Source organism: Trachurus trachurus, assembly GCF_905171665.1.
Source record: "Trachurus trachurus genome assembly, chromosome: 6".
NCBI lineage: Eukaryota > Metazoa > Chordata > Actinopteri > Carangiformes > Carangidae > Trachurus > Trachurus trachurus.
Window position 1 is genome coordinate 15,439,976 of NC_139897.1, and position 21,956 is coordinate 15,461,931.

General features: G+C 42.2%; 2 protein-coding genes across 3 annotated transcripts; both read right to left on the reverse strand.

Annotated features, from left to right (window-relative positions):
• Positions 1-387: 387 nt before the first annotated feature.
• Positions 388-2,468, reverse strand: LOC310986863 (glycine cleavage system H protein, mitochondrial-like). Its single transcript, XM_083972966.1, has 5 exons — positions 2,269-2,468; positions 1,960-2,042; positions 1,780-1,843; positions 1,248-1,379; positions 388-953 (listed from the first exon to the last, which is right to left on the reverse strand). Exons 1-5 carry the CDS (start codon positions 2,417-2,419, stop codon positions 856-858), a joined length of 528 nt encoding a protein of 175 aa, XP_083829092.1. The 5' UTR covers positions 2,420-2,468; the 3' UTR covers positions 388-855.
• Positions 2,469-3,514: 1,046 nt separating this feature from the next.
• fam107b (family with sequence similarity 107 member B) lies at positions 3,515-20,428 on the reverse strand. Of its 2 annotated transcripts, none has more exons than XM_083973172.1 (4): positions 20,233-20,428; positions 8,133-8,277; positions 5,179-5,335; positions 3,515-5,031 (listed from the first exon to the last, which is right to left on the reverse strand). In XM_083973172.1, exons 2-4 carry the CDS (start codon positions 8,258-8,260, stop codon positions 4,912-4,914), a joined length of 405 nt encoding a protein of 134 aa, XP_083829298.1. In that variant the 5' UTR covers positions 8,261-8,277; positions 20,233-20,428; the 3' UTR covers positions 3,515-4,911. The 2 variants fall into 2 exon arrangements, with proteins under 2 accessions (XP_083829298.1, XP_083829297.1); XM_083973171.1 differs by lacking the exon at positions 20,233-20,428 and adding an exon at positions 9,353-9,508.
• Between the last annotated feature and the right edge of the window lie 1,528 nt (positions 20,429-21,956).

The following is a 21,956-nucleotide window of genomic DNA, read 5'->3' on the forward strand; positions in this document are numbered from 1 at the left end:
GAATTGTACATTGAAGTGTGAGAACTGGGTTGGTAAGGTGAAATACATGTTTATTTAAATCTCCAGTTACAGTGGAGGGGATGTTTGTTTATTGATGTTCTGAATTTTTGGAGATACCTTTATATTTATTTGTATAGTGGGTTCTAACTTCAGGCTGGAAGTAATGACTACCATTACATGTGTGACTTAAAAGAAACACCTAAAGTAAAGTAAATTAATAGTTATGGAAATAACATAGGATGTAATGCCCTGACAGTGTCAACAATGTCACCTGTTCAGTACCAGTGTAAAGCCAAAGATGATAAGCAGTTACATCGAGTCAAAACATTGATAACTCTCTTTTAATCTTTTAATTTTGGAGAAATAAAAAAATATGAGGCAACATATATGTGTAAGGAAATGTTTATTTTTTACCATACAGGTCCCATGTCCACAATGTAGCCGTCATACATGCAACGTAGACCAATATTATTAATAATACCATAAAGACCAAAGTGCTTTTTAACATCTAACAATGTCCTAGAATAGAGATTCAAGTTTAAGTTTGACAGAAATGCTTGGAAAACTGTTTATTGATTGCGAGTCTCAGTGTCTTCTGTCTGGGGCTTTGAGGCTAAAAGAACTCAACACCCAGAGTTCAGTCAGTGCAGACTGGCAGGTCCGCTAAAGTCAGTCTGTAACAGTAGATAAAGGATTCCTAATGTTCACAGCTCTACAACACTGGCAGGTCAGCAAACTGGAGCTCCTGAGCTCCACCGGTGGATGCTAAGCATAGTGTTGTTCCTGACACAGGCACATCTTGTGTGTCTCCCTGCCAGTGGTGTTTAAAAAGGAGAGAGGGAAGAGGGTGTTAGGTTAGTCCTCAATGGAGCGGATGTATCTCTCATAGGCGGCTTCATCCATCAGAGCGTCCAGCTCAGCAGGGTTGCCAATGGTCATCTTCATCAGCCAACCTAAATTCAATAGTGAAAGCGGGTTAAGCTGTGACGTAAGCCCATTTACCAGGTCAGGTGTATAACATATATAGAAAGCACTCTTTTCCTAGCCGCCATTGGCAGTGTTCTGTTTTTCACCAATTGCAGTGTAAAAACAGACTTAGAAAAGAAAAGAAATGATCCTGAACCTGTCTGGGTTAAGTAATCCATCACAGTTAGTGTTATAGTTGCCTGCACAGATTATCAATGTAGAGTGAAGATAGATATACAGGATAACTAACTGCAGTGACTTTCTTTTAAACACATGCTTACCATCTTTGTAGCAGGATTTGTTGACCAGCCCGGGGTTATCTGCCAGTCGTGTATTGACCTCTACAACTTCTCCAGTCAAAGGTGAATAGAGCTCACTGGCTGCCTTTACACTTTCCAGAGCTCCAAACTCATCTGTAAAATGGTAAATGTTAGAAACAAAAGCATTTATATTAAAGTTAAAATTATGTTCACTATAGTATAATTGAAAGCCACATTCAGGACCATGGGAAATCAATATTTACAAAATAACTCAATACTACAATGTCAAGTACTTCAACTACAGATACTGATATTTAGGATTATAAGAATTACCAAAACGTACTATCCAGTATTTTCATCCAGTAAGTTTAAAAAAAAAAATATAATGCCATTTTGATCCATGAACCAAGAACTGACATATCACCAGGCCAATTTATCAGCTATATAATGTCGTGGCACTGATGTAATATAAACATCAGTTACTGGTTTAATCCCTTTCATATCAGCACTACTCAGTGGTGGTGTAATGTCAGCCAAAGCCACAACTTCCTACCTTGCTGAGCCAGCTGTGTCCCCACCTCTGGCAGGCCACAGTAAACTACATCTCCCAGAGCCTCCTGCGAGTGTGGTAAAGAAAAGGCAATGGTAAGAGCTAAAAAACATTTACTTTAATGTGCGTCTCTGTTGCTTCATGTGTGTGTAAGCACGCAGACATGCAGACCAGGGGACTTACTTGGGCAAAGTTGCTGATACCGACAGTCCCAATCCCGTCGTCTTCTAGCCGGATCCATTCGTGCTTGTCTGTGAATTTAAGTGCTGCAAAACAATACAACAAAGTTAGAGCAAACAGAGCTTCCCAACGGTCTGAAGTTGTTGGTTTTTTTCTTCTTCAAAATCCTCGGTCAGTTCGACAGCGAGGAGAAACCCCCACAGACGCGCTGCAGCGTCCTCTGCACCATGTCCTTTACTCATGCTACCGCTCAGCTACCGGACATGTCACGCTAACATGCGACTCTGCAACACGCTCGCAGCGGGGACATACCTGCTGATAATCGGCTAGAAGAGGCCAGGCTTCTTCGGAAATAAGGTGTCGATGCCAGCCGCAAAGGAGGAAGCGGCGCCGAGCGGGTAAGTAAAGGCAACACTGTGGAAAAGTTGCAAGACAGGGAGCGGAACAGCCCACAGGCAGCCATGTTTGTCGCTTATTGATGAGAGCACGGAGCTCTTTTTCGTGGATATCAGAGGCAGCAGTGGCGCTTCGCTGCCCCCGAGTGGTCAAGATAACAATTAACCACAGTAATAAAAATACATGTGTATCTGCTGCGGCCATGTGGAGGGTATGGGTAATAACAAAGACGGTTTATAAACCATACAATAAACTGTATCTGCTGCGGCCATGTGGAGGGTATGGGTAATAACAAATACGGTTTATAATTGAGTATCTTTGGTAATACTATGTTGTCCACCTAAGATTAAAATGTTGGCTTATCCTTATGTCTATCTGTCTTCATCTGTTTGTCACAGTCTCCCAGTCTTGTCAACTCTGAATTTTTTTTAAATTCTGGTTTTGAACTTGTGATTTATTTTGGGGGAAAAACCTCCTTTTTTCCTTGCTGCTATTTTTTTCATCTTGCCATCATGAGCTCATTTTTTAATGACAGGCCACCATTATATTGTGCTCTTCCTGTTTAAACCCCAAATTCTAGGTTTTTTCTTTTTAAAATTAGAAGTTTTTGTTGTGGGAATCAACTCCAGAGGGGCCCTTAACCTACCTGATATTATTTGTGCAATTAAAACTTTATTTCCCCATTAAAAATGATGTTATGGAAGATATTGTGCAAATATAGGCCTAATGCAATGTAAGGCCAGAGAATATTTTTAAGATAAATGATGGACAGTGGTGAGAAGCGGTACCTAGAGTTTTCCTCATCTTACTGAGTTTTCACATAACCCGATTTACCCCAGATTACTTTGCTGTATTATGGGCTATGCCACATGTAGCCTATTATTTTTAGTCTTGTGCCATTTTCCATTTCTGTGAACCGGCTGAGATCCAACTTGTGTTCCAAATCCTGCAACATTTGACTATAGTCTGCAGTCTGAGAACAAAACAAACATCAGATCCAGACTAAATAAACTGGGGGCTTATCAAAGTGATGACTGTTTTATTGGCCCACTGCTTTGCTGTTATTTTTGCATCACGTTCCGTTTGGAAAATAAAGATAACTATTGGTTGGCTCACAGGTCCAGAGTCTAGCAGCACACCAAATAAAGAAAAAGAAATGGAACGTGTTAAAATTATGTTTATTTAAAAGGAGATTCTGGCAAGAAACACAGGGTTATGTTGTTTTAAATTGCTTCATCCCATGATAATAACAGCTATCGCCTCTTAGAGACCCACAAATCAAAAGTTTAGACCTATAATATTATTTTGTGTGATTAATGTGCACTTTAATAGCAATCACAGTTTCTCACATTGTGTAACCATTTTTGGAATTTGTCTGTTGCTGGCTACACATGCTAGTAAAAAAAGTTCACTTTAACACCCACTTTGGTTCAGATTTACTGATTTCAATGGCCCGTCTGCTGATCTGTAGCTCCACTGTTTTTCCAGGATCTTCCAGGTTAATCCAGGATTCTCATCAGATCTGTCTCAGGAGCCATGCAGATATCCCATGATGACAGGAGGCCTCCAAGTGTACACTTTTAATTTTTTTTTACCTAAGCACACAAGGACTGATCAGACTGGTTTTTCTCATTGACCAACCTAAAACAAAAACTTAAATTATTTATTAAGTAACACTTTTATTCATACAAAACAACAGAATATATAAAGAAAATGTCACTCTCATGCCTGGGAGTTCTACTATTGCTCAAAATTGCATTAGCTGAGGAAATGGCATGTTTGAAATAAAATGAAAAAAAAACAAAACAAAGCAAACTTGAGTGTTTCACACATCGTACACTCCCTTTGTCCTGTTCTGGCCTCATAAACTATACTGTAAAACAACAAAAATACAGAACGACTAAAAGTGTCCTCCCCTATATCCGGGCTAAAAGCTACAAACATAAATAACAAAAGCACATTTGTTTGGCTTTTACATTACACAGCTTCAAGAGTCCATCCAGTGTCCACTTTTCCTTATTTGATTCTGAAGATGAGGAGAAAAAGAAAAAAAAAAGAAAAAAGAACAACACAACAACAACGATAACAACATCCATAACAGTACAGAGAAACGACAGCTTGCTGTGGAGAGAGGAGTGAAACAAAGGGGATGAAAACTCCTGTGTGTTTGGTTGTTTTGGTTGTTTCGTTTCTCCATCAAAAGTCATCTGAAGCTTGCTCAGCCTTGTAAAAAGGCGTGTTAACATGTAACATGTCTGTGTTAGGTCCCTCCTGCAGGATGGGGGTGCTGTGTGCTGCCGGGTGGGTGTGAAGAGCAGAGGTGAGTACTGGTGGTCCGTGGCAGGCAGACAGAGGGGGGGTCTTTAGTCTGTAAAGTCTCTCTCCTCACCGTAGGAAGGAACAGCCAGGTTGGGAAAGCCAAGGAAAGTTTGTCTCAGACCACGGTCAGGTCGCCACCGTGCACCACAGACAACACTCGCTCTCTTTTGTACACACACTCCTCCTGACGTCTCTTGTGCTCACACACACGCGCAATCAGCCAGACACCCCTGCTGGTTTTTAGGTGGTTCGTTCCTCGCCATCGGTCTCCTGCTTGGTCCTGCGCAGGTTGCTTTTCATCTTTACAAACTCGGGAGTGTTCTCCTGCTCCTCCTCGTCTTTCTGCTGCTCCAGCTCCAGCTGCAGGAACACAGAAATTGGCAAATTCAAATCAAAGAGGCAGTGACCTGTTGCTATCGACATGTACTAGATGCATTTAGGGACAGTAGCAACGTGCATTCTTGCAGCGTGCTTAAGTGACAGACAGTTCATCCTTCAATCATTTACCTGCTCTAGTTTCTGTTGCCTTTTCATGAGCTCTATCTCCAGGTCGCTCCTCTTCTTGTGGGCCTCCTGCTCCTCTTTCTGCGCCTTAAGAACTTGCTCCCTCTTTCTTTTCTCCAGAACCTTCTGGAGCTCTGGTTTGTTTTGAGGAGCCAGACCCCTGTGCAGAAACAATCAGTGAAAGAGAGCATGTTACTAAAATAAAAGCCTGGTGAACAACCTGCTAATGACACCACACAGACTCCCCGCTCAGAGGGAGACTGGCATTTAAATTCATGCCTAACAGATGATGACCATGACCTCATTCAAATTTGACATGCAGTTCTGTATTAGATGTTCTGGATTAAACATTTCAATCGTGTTTCAGGAAAGTTTTGATTTAGGGCCAGACACAGATTGTTCCACATTTAACAATCTGCGTACATGATTGTTGCCAACACTGGAACTGACTTCGGAAAAATGATCAGAAACCACAGCCCTGTGTTTCTTTTCTTTCCCTTCTCTAAGAATTGAAAAACAACCCTAAAACATCAAACCCAAAAGTTCACAAACAATTTACAAACACTTACATAAAGCTGTCTTGGGGGTGATTAAGTCATTGGGAGCCAGTGGGATTGTTACGCAACTGCCTAGGTTTGTGTAGCAAAATTTAAAAGGAGGACAGGGACGTCTTAGTAAAGTGTGAGGCATTCTTGTGAGGAAGAGCAAAAAATACCAAACGTTATGTAATGCTCCAAACTTCTCCAAATTACAAGAGAGATGGGTGGGGGCTGAGGATGAGACTTGGGAGCAGAAGTGCTTTAGACATAGGGGAACAAAGATGAGTTGGAGTCAGCAAGAAAAAGCGATAAACCAATAAACAGTGAAGCCTGGAAAGGATTAGGAGGCACAACAAAGTGCCACACAAGGAAAAAAAAACAGAAGCCGCAGAAGAAGGACAGAGGTTATCCTTGATCAGTCTCTATCCTCTTTATTAATTCAATTTGAAAACCATATTATCCAGATTACTTAACTCTCCCTGTGGTTATAGATTTTCCTTTTAGCCACGACTCTGCAAAAGCTGTGTCAGATCTTCAAAAGAAAACACTGCATGCATACCTGACTGCAGTTTAGCAACAACAGTGCCTTAATTAAATGCATTATTAAATCCCGAAGATTACATAACTAAGTCCACAATGTTCCGAGAAGGAGTGGGAGTTGATTTACAACAAGGCACTATGTTAGCTAAAGTCACTGCTGCATTTAAACACCCTGGTTTTCCTGAGAGTCAGGGTCTCGTGAAAGCACTTTTGCGAGTAAAAGATGTGATGGGGTGGGATCGGGGTGGGCTAATTGGTGAAGAGAAGGAGGAGGGTCAAGGTCACTGAAAGCAATAACACAAGGCTATAAAGATGTTATGTCTACCCTCCTTTTTACCATGGGCAACGTTTACATAACTACTGACCTTCCTACCCACGACCCCTCCTACGAGTGCACGCCCTCTAGCAGACAGTGAGGAATGTGTGCTCAAATCCCACACATCAATACCTCCATCTGCTCAAATGCTTCCCCAGTCTTAGTAGCTGAATTTCTGAAATTCTTTTATGTGTGCGTGCGTGTGTGCCTGTGTGTTTGTGTGCGTAGGAAGGGGTCACTACAGCTAAGGTAGCAACGACGGTAAAAGGCCCTTAGATAGCCACTGTTTTATAATCTGGATTACGTAACACATTTTTTCTCCCTCTCTTCTTCATACAGCGAGCCATCCATCCATCCATGCATCCACCCACCCGCCCCTCCCCTCTCTCATCGCTGTGACTAATCCACCATGCAGGCAAGCTTTTCATACTTTCAGTGTGCAATAGAGTAGACGGCCCAATCAAAACAGGTTTATACCTTTAAGAGCCTGCTATATTAATTTCAGACTTCAACCAGACATTGTCTGTCTAGACCACGAGTAATGATATTCTAGAACAATAGAAAGGGGAAAAAAATGTTTTTTTTAATACTGTTATTAATTTTCCATGCACATGCTGACCTGTTTCCTATCACCCATCATTGCCCTTCCAGCATCACTACAAAGGCTGTGACACATTTAAGGCAGAGCATCGCTGCTGCTGTGATGTAACAGCTGTCACCAGCATGTGTGTTTACGTAGCTATTCATAGCACCATCACAAAGCTGCCGGCACTTGTGATGAGACAAAACACAAACATTTAGTGTCAATAATGGGATGATAGGCGTCAGTGTGCACGTGCATCTACACAAGCGCACGTACTAACTAAACGAGGCTTCTCTGTGGTATGATCTAGTATTAATATAAGCGACCAGTCCAGGTTCATCCTGCACAGTATGACCTTTACATAACCAATGGTTGACACACTAATGCACTTGAGGTTTTATATAATAGCTTCTATGAAAGTTTTATATCCTAAGTTTTACATAATACTGCTGAGGGAGGTTGGAGGAACCAGTGAACTGAAATGACACGCTGCAGAAGCCCGCGCAGCAGGGTCTGCATGGATACTTTCAAACTAATTACAACAAATGAGCAGGGTTACTGTATTAACTCATCTCCCATGAGGAGAGGTTAAACTGAATTACCCTGGATCCGGAGGGTTTTCCCCTGTTGAACCTGTTTAAGATATGGGCATACTTGATACCGCTGCCATAAACAAACAAGGAGTAACAGACATTATCACTGTCTGCCCAATCATTTGCTGCACGTGGAAGAAAGTGCTTTATTATTGGCCCAATTACAGACTTGAAAGTCAGCCAGCTTTGTTCAAAACAGCTCTGGTTTTTGTTTTTGTGCTATAAACCTTGATAAACTGTCGGTGACCAATTATAAATCAGAATCTCTTCCTTAAACGTGGGATGTGAATTACCAGGTGTGTTCACATCAGGGAAGAGATAGAGACAAAGTTAAGATAACAAGAGATAGAGACTGAAATAGTAGCTTTTTCATCCTGTCTCCTGACCTCTTCTGATTCATGAGCAGCTCTCGGTGCAGGTCCTGATGGTTCCGGGAGTTCTTGACTGGGTTGATCAGCTTCTTGGGTTTGATGAGCTCATCACAGTCGCCCTCTAGATAGTCTGGCTCCGCCATGACACTCCTCCCTGGATCTGATGACAGAAACAAAAAGAAAAACACCTTAATTTTCATAAACAACAACAACAACAACAACAACAACAACAACAACAACAACAACAACAACAACAGTGAACATTCACAAACACCAGTAAAAATGGGTTTCCAATGCAGCATTATATGTGGAGACAGGAATCTCACTGTCACTGTTACAAAGCCAAACATTTTTCTCTGACATTGATCTCCTTTCAAACACTGACTTGAGCACCTGCCGGATACTCTGGCATAAGCTCTGAGTTTCTGCTTGGTCTCTATAGTGATAGACACTCGGCACAGGAATTACATAATTGTTCCTCACTGAGTGAACAGGAACATTTCATCCTCCTGTCAGATGATATAAAAACCATACGCGAAATAACGAAACCATGAATCAGGACGGCACAGAACCACACTTGTTTTTCAAACATACAGTTATGTAAATATGTCAGATTCTGCTGATACAAAACTAACCCCCAAAGGCTCCATCTATTGTTGTTCATAATCCAGAGAATTAAGCAACTTCTACTCATGACCTCCGGATGCAGGCACAAATCCTTGGCTCATTTTTCCCAGTTAATGAAAAGCAGGTAGCCTATTCTGAAAGCAGCTGTATATGCAGTATTTTGACATTTCCAGAAATATAGTCAAATGCATTTGTGAGAAAGCACCGTCATCAACTGAACCAGTATCAAATAGAGAAATAAACTGTGATTTATTTTCATTAGAAACTAGGGTTTAAGACAGACTGTTTGCAGCAACACCAAAGTAAATAACTTTTCTGATAGCTAAAATCTACTTTTTACTAGACTGCTTTGCTCAGTGAAAATGCTACTTGGCACAGTGGCTCAAATGTTCTATAAGAGATTTATCTGATTATCTAGCCGAAATAATGAGAACAGAATAATTTTGTATATAATAATAGTAGTATGTTTCTGATCATTTTCAATAGTAATGTATATTATAAAACATATTTAACACCTACATTTACATATGTTTGTACTGAGACTAAAACAGCTCAGTGGTCCACTTTTAAGAACCGTTAAAAATGCAAAACAATCAATCTTAACTCACCCTGCAGATGAGGGAAGACGGGGTATCTGAACATTGTCGCCATCGCTGCTATTTTGATTAGGAATTTAGTTTCCAGAAAAAGCTTTTGAAACCCGCCGCTGTCCTGTTTATCAGTGTGTTGCAGAGCTTCACGTAGGAGAGGTGCTTTGTTCTGCACAGCCGTCTGCTACTGAGCTGGTTGGAGTTCAAAGTCTGTTTTATAGCTATGCCCCCCCCCCCCTCTCTCACTCTCTCTTTCTCTCTCTCTCTCTCTCTCTAACACATACACTCTCTCTGCTCCCTCCCTCACCTGCTCTCTCCCACTCGTTTTCAAAAAGCACGTCTCCGGACGAAGAAGAGTTCATAAATAAATTTGCTGCTTCTGCTGCTTAATTTATCACTGATAAATAAATATTCTCAGTATTGATTTTGTGGAACTATGGTATTTTTATCTTGTTGGAAAACAGACCTACATAGTCAAAAGCCTATTTTAAGAGATCAGATAAAAAATGTCCATAATAGCAGAATACAAAATTAGTATGTTTGCTTCACTTTTAGATTCTCTTGCATTTCTACTTCCACAGTCTGAGTAATAACAGATTTAGAAATAACCATATATTAAATGCCTTTGATATCATGCCGCCTGGTTATCAGTCTCTCTGATAACAGCGTGCCATTTTGGAGCTTGATCCGGGCATTCAGTCTGTATTTCCAAAGAATCATTACGCTACACGTGCTGAACACAATGGTGAGGGAGGGGGAGTCCTCAAAATCAAAACAAACTTGGAGGAGGCGGCTGGTGCAGTGACTTGAAGAAAACACTAGAGGTCGACATTCTTGCATCCCAGAAACAAAACCATGTCAGTTACATAACAAAGAAGCCGAAGATAAACAAGGTTTGTGGCTGCATGCTGCAGAACAAAGACAGAGAAATGTCACGAAATAAACACTCTTGATGAATATCATGAAATGAAATGAAATGAAATGAAAATACTGCTTTCTCCTGTTGACTGTGATGCTGTTATAGTGGTGAGTAATCCCTTCTAATTTCAGATTCGGAACCTTTTAAAAAACAATTCTTAAAATCTATGTGTGTGTATACATATTTCCCTCTCTGCAATAATAATCAGCTTTCGGAGAGAAGTTCGGGGTCAGGTTTTTCAACTGAACTTATTTTCACATGTGACTACATCACCAGCTCCACTGCTGTTGGGAACACCAGTAATAGGACATGTGGTGGTACAGCAGAACATGGTGACAGTGTTTGTGCTAAAGGTGGGCAGAACAGTTTGTGGCTGTAATCAAAGGCTGCACACATGTGCTGTGTACATCAAAGGCGGCTTCTGTTAATACGGGAAGCAGGGGGGCAGAGCCACTCACAGACTGGCAGTGTTGTCAAAGTGTCCGTTAGTTTTAACACATCTGCTCCGACTTCCTCTGTGCCCCGAGGGAGAGGGGAAGTGACATAGGGAGTTCAAAACGGCCCTGCGAGCTCAAATTGGAGACCTGTTAAAAGTTGGCCTCATCACTGGTAGTTTTACATGTTTTATTTCATGTTCTTTCTGGTTCCACTTAGAAGCTCTATATAGATAGTATGTTTCACTCAGTTGAAGCCCAAAACTACTAAGTAGCAACACATAATCCAAGTTTACATATCATGCCGATCAGTTCAGATAAAAATCAGCATGCAGTGCTGCATAGCTGTGTCTCAGGATCTCTCCCTGTACAGAAGTCTTATTGTTTGTGGGTGTCCAGTCTATGCAATACTGCAACAATCAGTCATTTTCAACACATAATGGCATGCGTTAATATTTGCACATCTATTTTCTATGCCAAATCATGCATCACATAAGCACAGCTCCGCGCATGGATACCAGCATGTCGTTACATGTGCTGTTCCAGGAATCCAATTAAAACAGTTTATTGGTTTTGGGAAACACACCCTCACAGTCACAACAGAGACAGCAGAGCAGACCCCCTCCTCCGCATACGCTGCGCACACACACAGATAATGAGACTCGAAAGACCTGATTCTCCGAGGTTTCCACGAGTAAGGGCGCAGCATTTAGAGAGTTCAAAATGTCCACGGCCGAAATGGGCAGAAAGTTGGTGAAAACAATGGAAAAAGAACAGAGGGAAACTGGGTCAAAATAAAGCGTTTAGGCAAAGATGAAAGGGGAGTTGGCTGAACACTGCTTTCCTCTGTTTACTTCACTCCTCAGTCATCCTCATGACCTGTGTATGATCTCACACACTGTGAAGTGTCACATCACCATGTCAGTTACAGGAAATATCTAATCAATCACATGAGGAAAAAGGGAGTGACAAGAGAGGCTGAAACCATTCATACATATTTTCAATGACAAATCACTGTCATATGCTTACACTAATTTGTCATTGTATAAAAGGGAAACGAAAATGTGCATGTGGCAGTTTATTTTAAAAGAGCAAGTAATTTGGTGAATGTGTTTGCAGCAGTGCTTGTGCTTGTGTGAAAGTGTACCCTGCGGTGGCAGGTTGCATTTGAGCTGATACAATGACTTATCTTGGAAGGGTAGAGCACCCGCACTGTGCCAAGTGATTGCGTCACCGTGGCCAGAGCTATGAGCTAACATGCACACAGCCTTGCATTCATAATACAGACTCATTTCTCAACCCCCCTTGACTATCATTTCTCTTGGTCACCATGGAGACCGTCCATCACCCACACTTAATTTAGTGACACAGCACTCAGGAGCGGCACCACGTAGCTGATGGCTTTGTATGGGTGAACACGTCTAACAGCTGAAATAAACTTATAAGAAAAAATAACTTAAAAGAAGCTATGATCAATGCTATTTTCAAAACCATTACTGATCAAATGACTGTATGTATCTATGTATGTGTATATGTAGGTAGGTGTTGTTTGTAGTGGTGAAGCCACACAGCATCTACTCGCAGTTCACCTCAGGCTGACTGAGCTTCACGGCTTCTTTCAGCTGACCATTTTTTGTTTCTCAGCCTGCAGCTTTACTATTTTTGTTTAGTCACACTGCTCCCAAAGAGACGTTTTCAGCAGCGTGCATTTGTTTTAAGCAAGAAAAAAACAAAAAAACTCTGATAAACCTGTCCACTACAGGCATACTTAGCAAGATGCTAAGAACAAGTGGCGTTTTGAGGAACAAGAACAGCTAAAAAGAGAATGAATAGTCGGCCTAACTCTGCCAGGTGGCCAGAAACATGACTTCGACAGAATGCTAATGTTGCTCTATGTCTATGTGATGTCTAAACAGGCAACAGTAGCATAGCATATACACCTAAAGGGTTATAATGGTAGCCTAATCATTGGGGGTGTATCGTGGGTTCATAATGCCCATCTATTAAAAAAACATCTATGCATGAAAAGCACTCTTCCTGGTGTGGCTCAACAGAGAGGGGCACAGATGGGCAGAAAGCGTAATGATGGGGAGGAGCACATAAATTGGCCATTATCAGTACTTATGTTTTGTTTCTGTGCTAGGAAGCAGATGAACAATACTATGAATAGTAAAGGAGAGAGAGAAAAAAGTGGATTTTTACTGGCATGGACAAGATGGACTAATGACAGAGGTGCACAACCTCATGTTATCCACGTGCTACGATGGGGAGACTGAGGGGGGGAAAAAAAGGACTAAATGCTGAATAATGACATGGTTTAGCCTGTCATGAGTCATGAGTGGCCCTCTTCCTGCTGCAGCCTCCAGAGCCGGAGAAAAAGACGATGAGGAGAGCATCTGGTGGCCTGCCTCACCATCTCACCCCCCTCCTTTCCCTGTCCTCTTCCAGGATGCATGTACGAGCAGAGCAGGCCATCCTCCAGACCTCTGCGCAGGGCGGGGTGAGGCGGTGAACTGTGGTGTGTTGGTTGTGAACACATGGCTGCTGACCACACCCATTCCAACATCCGACCCTAGCCAGGATTTGTTTTCCACATTATCCTACACAAAAGGTGCACGGGGGTCAGGTTTGGAGAAGAATTGACTGATCAGCATTTTAGCATCCAGTTTGATAGACAAATATCTAACATGAAAAAATGAACTGGGCTATATATTTATTTATTACAAATTGGTGGCTCTTATTTTTGAATAATAAACTTCAATGACCAGAATGACCAATAAACTACCCTTTTGTATTCCAAGTGAGCTAGCTGATTAGTTTTGCAGAGCCGTCACACCAAAAGTAATTAAATTAAATTATATATAAACTGCCCGTATTGAAATTATAGATGCATGTATACGTGAAGAAAAAGACTTGATTAGCTGGCTCCAAATCAGGCCCATAATTTAATGAAAAACGTGATATTACTTTAAACTTAATTTTCCATCTGCTGTCATGCTTCAATATCTTCTCCTTGTCCCATATAGCTCTTCTCGTTCACTTTCTCCTCCTCTATTTTTTTTTTTTTTGGCCAGATCTCATCTATTCTGTTCACAGATGGGAGGTCCACCCCTCAGGGGAAATTGCGTCATCAATACCCCTAAAGCAACCCCCACACCCCGTTCTCTCTCTCTCACACACACATGCACTTAACACCCCCTCCCTCGCTGTGTGTGATAAACCGGACAGATCCGGGTGTGCGTCTCCTTGCCTTTCTGTTAATGAAGCGGCCATTCAGCCATAAATAGGGGAGGCCCTAATTAAAACACACAGATAGATGGGCTTTTAACTGACAGCTGAGGGGGATGGAGGAGGGAGGGGTGTGTGAGTGTGTGAGAGAGAGAGACAGAGAAAGAGTGAGAGTGACAGGAAAAGTGAAAGAAGCAGAGTTGGTGGCCTGGGTGTGTGTGTGTACATGTGTACATGTGTGTGTGTAGTGAGAATGAGCTCATTTCCCGGACAGACCCCGTCTACGTACGAGCTCATTCACAAGCCTCCCCCCATGACGACACATAAATCACGGTGGGAAGCACAGTGACGTACTTGCGCACATACTTCCACAGCACAGATTCAGACAATAGAATCACATATCTTCCTGTCACTCGCTCCTCCAGAAACTATATTCAAATCAAACAAAAACATCCCACGTATCTACAGTCTAGTACTGTAGGCGCTTGTGTGAGTAAAATCATATGTGCACTGCAAATGGGACTCACATTCCTCTGAGGAAAAACTGACCTGCCAATGCATGTCAAAGACAGAAGTGGACAAAAACATGAACGCCACAAACTGATCTGGAGTACCAACATGTTTCAACAGTGCAAAAAGCCCCGCTCATGTTGTTGCTATCGATAGCATAGCATTTGCCTAAACCAAACTAAACTAAATCGTGGCATGATTTGACGGAGAAACAGAGGAAGACAAAGAGTGAGGGGAATGTGGTTCCTCAAAAGTGAGCTGGGGAGTTTGGGGGTTGAGATCTGTTTTGTATTTCCTGCCTTGGAGTGGGGGTCTGACTGGAGCAGAGGAGGAGAAGAGGAGCTGGGGAATTCTGGGCCCTCATCATGCGCCGACCTCTCAAAAGCACCCGCCCTGCTCCCACAGTACGATGATGTCACTCGGGAGACGTGAGGGTATGGGAATTTACAATTAGCGCTTAAGGGTTCGTAGAGGCACAGATGCGCACAACACCCACACGTGAGGATAATGTAACACATAGTGCATCATGTGAAGAGGCATAAGCTGTTAGGCTTTAGCTAAGCAATGTGTGTGTGCAATGTGTGTGTGTGTGTGTCTGTGGATGTGTAAAAGTCTGATGTCGTTAATGGAGAACAAGGCGGCTCTATAGACTGTCATAATAATAAAAAGTAAACACCCTGACTCATACTGCGCCTGCTGGCCAGGAGGAATAGTTCATACGAAAACATCTGAGTTACAGTCACTCTCTTGTTCTTGATAACAGGCCAAAAAAACAGACCAAATACGGGAACCTTTATAACTTTGCTTCTCATTTCTATGTTCTGCAGTTTAAAGTTCTTGTTCTTAATTTTAAAAAAGGGGAAAAAACAATTATACGTGCAATGCTTATTAGATTTTAGCATCTGATTCAAATCACACTGTGACATTGGCATAAAAACAGCCATCTGCTGTGGCTGTAGTTCCTTAAAATCTTGTTTGTACTGCTTTCAGTGCATCTCTTAAAAAAAACACTGTGATTAAATTTGGTCTTGTCCGATCATATTCTGAGCCTGACTGCTTCTATGTCAAGCTTATAGGAGTTGATTAGAATAAGATCAAGTGTCCGGAGCGGTTACTTGACATGCCTTCATATGATCGGGTGAACCAGCTGTCATTGAAACAAAGAGTAACCGCTGCCTTTCACTCCGATGGTGAATCTTTAGATAAGCACAAGCTGATCATGTGTAGCTAGCTGTGGTCTCTGCTATTGAACCGAAACATGCCTGGTTTGACAGTTTTGTGTTCAGCACTGATTTGCCTGTGTGCAGTCCAGCTGCTACACGTTGTGAGCCCCGGGGTGAGGCAGATTACAGGATGAATGGGATGGATTGAAAAGGCACAGACACCACTTTGAGTCACGCTGTGGGAATGTGATGAACCTGCAAAGTGATTATTGCTTTGGGCAAACTACAGCATACACATGTGAGGGGCGCACACAAACACACACGCACACACACACAGCCACACAACCACAGACATATATGCATACATCTTTTGAGTGACAGAAACATTTGGATTCAACCTATGTGCACTTTCTTTTTTTTTCTCCAAAGGTTAAAATCAAACTGCTTACTCAAACTAGATTCTGAACATATGTCCTGGATATTCGGTGAGGGGCTACAGTTTGGGGTCACACCTGTCAGTCAAAAACAAAGGGCCGGTCTATACTCTCTCACAGCTGACAGCGACAAATGGTCCTGAATGTTAATGTATAGCCCCGATGAGAACAGGTGGACTGAGACAGACGAACACATGCGCAGACTGCTTTGCCACACAGATATACCGCAAGAGGACAAATTATAGAGCAGGCACATGCACGCTCCATGTGGCTCCTCCTCACTGGGATGTAAACATGTGTCCCTATACTGCACATCACCCTCTTTTAAAAACACAGTCCCAATATCTGTCTCTTCAAAAAAAAAAAAAAACATATCGTAAAAAAGAAAAAAGCCACAGCCGTTTCATCAAGCTCAGCACTGTCAAGTGCCGTTCAGTCGTAAAGGAAGAGTCTTTGTTATGGCTCTGCTTGTCTGTTCCAGTTCCTGATGCAAAGCTTTGTGCTTTACTGCTGTTTTCTGGCTTATGGAGCGCTGGTCCCGCCCCCTCCTCTCCGTCTACTGGCTGAGCCCAGCTGGGAGCTCCCATCTCATTGGATTGGGGGGCACACCGGGGAGGATCTGGGAGGCTCTCCTTTGTTTACATGCTAGTATAGAAAGCCCCAATAACAACTGTTACCTTAGGCAACCAGACAATCTACAGTTATAGCCAGACAGACACTCTGGGGGTGTAAACTGAACACGCACACACACACACACACACACACATAGAGATAATGAGGTGACCAGGTGTCACAATGCAGGCCAAATGAGGAGTCTTTGTTCTCTCTGATTCTGTGCTTTATGCCCGACATGAGACAAAATATATGCTATGTGCGTGTATATTTTTAGTTGGGACAGTAGTAGGCAATCATGTGGTTTCATTGTGTGATGAAACTTTCCAAAGGCAGTATGGGTATACATTTTGAAAGCCCTGTTGACTGCAGGAAGTGACAGAAACAAGTGGCTCTGTTCTTCCCTGGGTGCATGTTCCTGTTTGTGTTTGTAAGAAGTCAGCATCATATATCTTGATACTGACTCACAAAAGATCTTAATCCAATTCATGCAGCTCAGACTCCCAATCTCTCTATACTTCAACCTAACAAGCTGCATGGAGGAAGGCATTTAGAATCTGTGTGTGTGTGTGTGTGTGTGTGTGTGTGTGTGTGTGTGTGTGTGTGTGTGTGTGTGTGTGTGTGTGTGTGTGTGTGTGTGTGTGTGTGTGTGTGTGTGTGTGTGTCTGTCTGTATGTGTGTGTGTGAGCCATTCTCCAAGACTACGCAAAGTGGTCAGCACAGTAATGGTGCTTTATTGTGATTGAAGCTCCAGCATAACAGCAGCAAAATCAATGGGATTCTTCATGTAGAAGCTGAGTCTCCTTAGGTGTGCATGTGTGTGCATGTGTGTGTGTGTGTGTGTTTTTCCTCGTTGGTGTATCTTATCTCTGTTTTATGAGTAAATCAACATTAAGTCCTGAGGCTGTTCAAACAAAAGTCAAGCCTGTGCCTGACTGACTCTCGTTCACGCCAAGCCCACCATCCACCTCCACAGCAGCTCTATCAGGAAACTCAATACCTTATCCTGACATCATTATCTAAAACCATGGTTACGAAACCACAGTACAGTGTAAACAAACCCTTTATGCTATTGTCGGTTTTTATGATTGCATCACTCACGTCTGCATTGCATCATAATAATTCATCCAAGCCTGCGTGGAGAGGGGCAATAATGCACAGCGCCTGAGAGAAAGTGGCAAAACACATCATGAAGACAAAGCAGCTGTTCCTAACATTTAGAATAGGACAGAAACGAAAGCACTCTTATGCTCTTTTTCCCTTAGGATGGCCATACAATATCATAAAAGTGTATTTACTTAGTAGCATACAAATGGGTGTAAATTTCACATACTGACACTGAGTGATAATGTAGATTTGCAACTATAAGCTATTGGATTTACTCTTAAAATAACTACAATAGCAAAATGCCTCGCTTTGTTGCGTCCTAGTAGAGCTTTATAAAGTCTATCAATTTCAACATGTGTAAAGGGGGTCTCTGTTTCAGACAAGGTGGTTCATATTTGACATAAAAATCTGGGTTTTGTCCACATATTCCTTGATTATACACTTCCTTATTTAATTCAAAACTTTTTTTTTTCTTTATACACATATACAACATAGGCAATTACAGGCTGGAAGTGGACAGAGTGGAGACGTGTTTGCTAAAACCATGATGGCTGAACTTTCAGTCCAGGGAACCACTGAAATCTCACCCTTTATTTACACAACAGGATAAAGACTTGAAAACATTTGCTACAAGGTAGTCTTTCACCATGAGTGAACAGAGCCTGATCATGAAACACACACAGGCACACACACTGTGTCTCGTGCGGTGCGGCTCTTGAGGATCAGTGCATTCTGCTGAGTAATGAAGATTTTGTGCCCGCAGACAGACAGACCAGCAGGACTGTGGGAGATAATACTGTCAACACACATGTGGGTTGCCAGTTATACCCCTCCTGGACTCACACCCATTCCTGACCCAAATACCTGGACTCTCTTGAGGTCAGGTTGAGTCCTTGACATGGACTCGGATTCTATAATGATACGTTTGCGAAAGGCACAAAAAACCACTAATGGGACGAGCGCCATTATAGCATGGAAACTCAGACATTTCATTCACATATTTAAATTCCTTTGAGTGCAATAATAATGGAGCAGAGAGCATTCCAGTTGTAACACCCACCACACACACACACAAACACACACAATGACAGCATCGGCCCTTCTGGGAAACAGAAGACAGCGAGAGGAACAGGAGAGAGAGGAGGGAAGCAGGGGGTTCAAAGATCAGAAAACAGATGTAAATCGTTTAGCAAACTCCCCTCCAAATGACTAACATATGTGCAAGAAACTTTCCCCTCCCTGCATACACACAATCACACACACACTCTTGAGAGCTCTGCACCTAGACTGTATAACATACTCATTCACACCACCTGCTTTTGTCACTTCACCCCTCGCCATAACACATCTGATGACCTCGAGTTAAACTACTTCAAATCTTACAGCTCCTCGCTTGTATTTGCCAGGCTGCTATTTCGCCTCCACCCAGAAAAACACACACAGACACACACTCGGCCAACTTAACATTCTGGCTATAGAGCCCGCAGGTTCAATTATGTTTGTTTAACATCTTGTTAAAGTTTGACAGAAAGTATAAGCGATTATGAAAAAAGAAACGCCTTGAGTTTTTGAGACCTGTTGCGAGATCACAAAAAAACCACACACCTCTTCAGTGACAGTTGGTGTGTCTGTGTGTGTGTGTGTGCTCTGATGACAGCACACACAGGCCAGTGTGTTAGCTCTGACTGAAGCCATGTGCTGTGACACTCCAGGTTTTAGTCATTCCTGAGCTATTACACACTCACTTACTCACAAATGATGAATTCAGACACAGCTCAGCCACAACATATGGTCTATTCCTGGGCTGTTTGTCTCAAAAACAGGCCTAATTTTAAGGTATGTGTTTACTTGAAGGCTATGGTGACAAATCAGAAAAATCAGAGCAAGTCTGGTCTTGTAGGCTACGTGTTGTAAATCCAGATATGCCATTGTGTGATGCCTTCAAAACAAGAGTAATTCTGTGTTTTGTGCCAAGTGTAATCATCATGTGAACATTACACATTCACGTCAACTCCCAGCGTTTTTCTCCTAAGACAACACACTCTAGGAATAAAGCACTGGGGCTTTTCTATGCTATATCTTTTTCTCAAAGTAGCACAAAGTGTAAAGTGCCATTGAAAACACATGAGTGCAAACGCCTCCTAAGTAAACGTGGTGTGTACATGCTGTACAACGTGTTTTTTTCGTCACTGTCCCGTCGGCTACAGTCATGCGCTACAACAAAAGGAGACAATGAAGCAAGTAGTTTGTGTTTTGCTATCTCATTCTCTCTCTCTCTCTCTCTCTCTCCCTCCTCGAGCTTTTCTTTTCTTCGTTACTTTCCAGCTTGTGGACCCTGAACCCCGCCGCCTCTGCAGACTGAAGGCAGGGGAGCAGACAGTCAGGGTAAAGCGTGCCGCTTTTGTTAGTGCGCTCGTGAAGCAACCTCCACGAAAAGAAAAAAAACCTCAGCACGAGCTCCAGACACACACACACACACACATACACCTACCTCAAAGTCGACCCCGACGTCACTTCTCCAAGTCAACTTGTTTCAATTTTTAACAATGACAAAGTGGTCCAGGCCGCATCGGAGCGTCTCCTGTTCACTTCTCAGGGTTGAGGTGTGTCTGCGCGACTCTCTGCTTTTAGGAAATTGTTCAACCGCGTTCACTCACTCACACACTCACACACTCAGTCAGTCAGGACCCAAAGAAAATGTAAATTTAAGCTGGGTGGGAGGGTTAGAGTGACGTAGGCACGATGGCCCCTCCCACTCCTCCTCCTCCTCTTTCTTCTCTTCTGCTCACTGAAGTGGATGAGTATAGGGACTCCCAGAGCTCAGGGCGGGGCGTGGATGGAGAGCATGAGCACAAACACACGCGCTCAAGTGGACACAAGATTTTTTTTTTTTTTTAAGTTAAAAACTCTGAAAATTGTTATAATTTGTGATACATTCATATAAATCATACATTCCAAATGTAAAATATATGTTATTATCTTTGACAATAAAACTCAATGCAATGTGGCATGTGTTATATCTGTAATAAATAAAGTCATACCATATTGTTAAAATGGATTATGAACAGACAAAGACAGAAGTGTCATGTGAATAGGGGTCTTTGGAAGTGACAAAATGACCAAGAATTATAATGGAGTAGCCTTCAGCTCTGTGGAGTGTTAGTGATCTCCAGCTTGTCTGGTTTTATGGCCTGCAAACTTGTTTCCAGCTGCAGCTGCTGTCGACTGAGATGAACCCCACATAAGACTGAGAGGAGACCAAAACAGAGCAACAAGGAGAGGGAGCACTGGACTTAAATTTGCCAGGAGCTCAGTTGACTCCACCCCAAGAAAATGCAAATGTTGTTTACATATACGTTTACGTAGCTATATGTTTGATGTGTAAATATGTAAATAACACGTTTACCTACACATCTTCATAATGTGTTAACAGCATCTCCTTAAATGCTGCTTTACATAGCCTAGCTTTAAGATACCATATCTGTATCAGTTAGTTTTAACTTTTCATTTTGATGTTCATATCAATAATAAAACACAAGACTCAGATTTTATATGTCGGGACCCTCCCATCAGGTTGAAAAATTCAAGATACAGTGTGATTTATTTTAAACACATTTTTACATAACTCAGGATGTATATTTGGAAACTCAGAGTTTTCCTCTAGAATAAAACATAATGTGGGTTTGACTCTTGGCATAAGAAGTGTATAATGACTGGTGACTGGTGTTCTGCAAAATATTGTGGTTGTTTTTCCTTAAAGAACTTAAAGGGAGAGTTTGCAGCGTTCCCTCAGACAGATCATTTGATCATTCATCACTACCCTGACTATAACAGATCAGTCTCTGGCCTGTTGTTGTTGTTGCTGCTGCAGACTGAATATCCTGAGCATTCTGTGATAAAGAGTAATCTGCTTATGGATGAAGGGTCAGTGGATCTACTTATCCACCACCCTTCTGTTAAATCAGCTCACTGAAACCCCTAGTTTCATAGTGTTCAGCCGGTTTATGTTGCATTGCTTATTTCATTCTGAATATCCTGCTTGACCACATTTCATTGAGTTAGATCTCTGTTGGATGAAGATCTGAGTTGCTGCACGACTACAGAGCAGGCTTACTGGAAATGACAAAAAAAAAACAGCAGAAAAGAGCCCAAGGGTCTGGTTTGAAATCTAAACATGTGGGAGGAGGTAGGGGCGTCAGAGAAGTAAAACATTCC

Bases quoted from the DNA above. Each gene is read 5' to 3' on its own strand.
- fam107b (XM_083973171.1), bottom strand. From the start codon at position 9,395: ATGGCGACAATGTTCAGATACCCCGTCTTCCCTCATCTGCAGG. The intron at 8,278-9,352 runs GTGAGTTAAGAT...TTCTGTCATCAG, and splicing joins CGTCTTCCCTCATCTGCAGG to ATCCAGGGAGGAGTGTCATG. The intron at 5,032-5,178 runs GTAAATGATTGA...GTGTTCCTGCAG, and splicing joins GGCAACAGAAACTAGAGCAG to CTGGAGCTGGAGCAGCAGAA.
- LOC310986863 (XM_083972966.1), bottom strand. From the start codon at position 2,419: ATGGCTGCCTGTGGGCTGTTCCGCTCCCTGTCTTGCAACTTTTCCACA. The intron at 2,043-2,268 runs GTATGTCCCCGC...ATTGTTTTGCAG, and splicing joins TTCTAGCCGATTATCAGCAG to CACTTAAATTCACAGACAAG. The intron at 1,844-1,959 runs GTAAGTCCCCTG...CCACACTCGCAG, and splicing joins GTATCAGCAACTTTGCCCAA to GAGGCTCTGGGAGATGTAGT.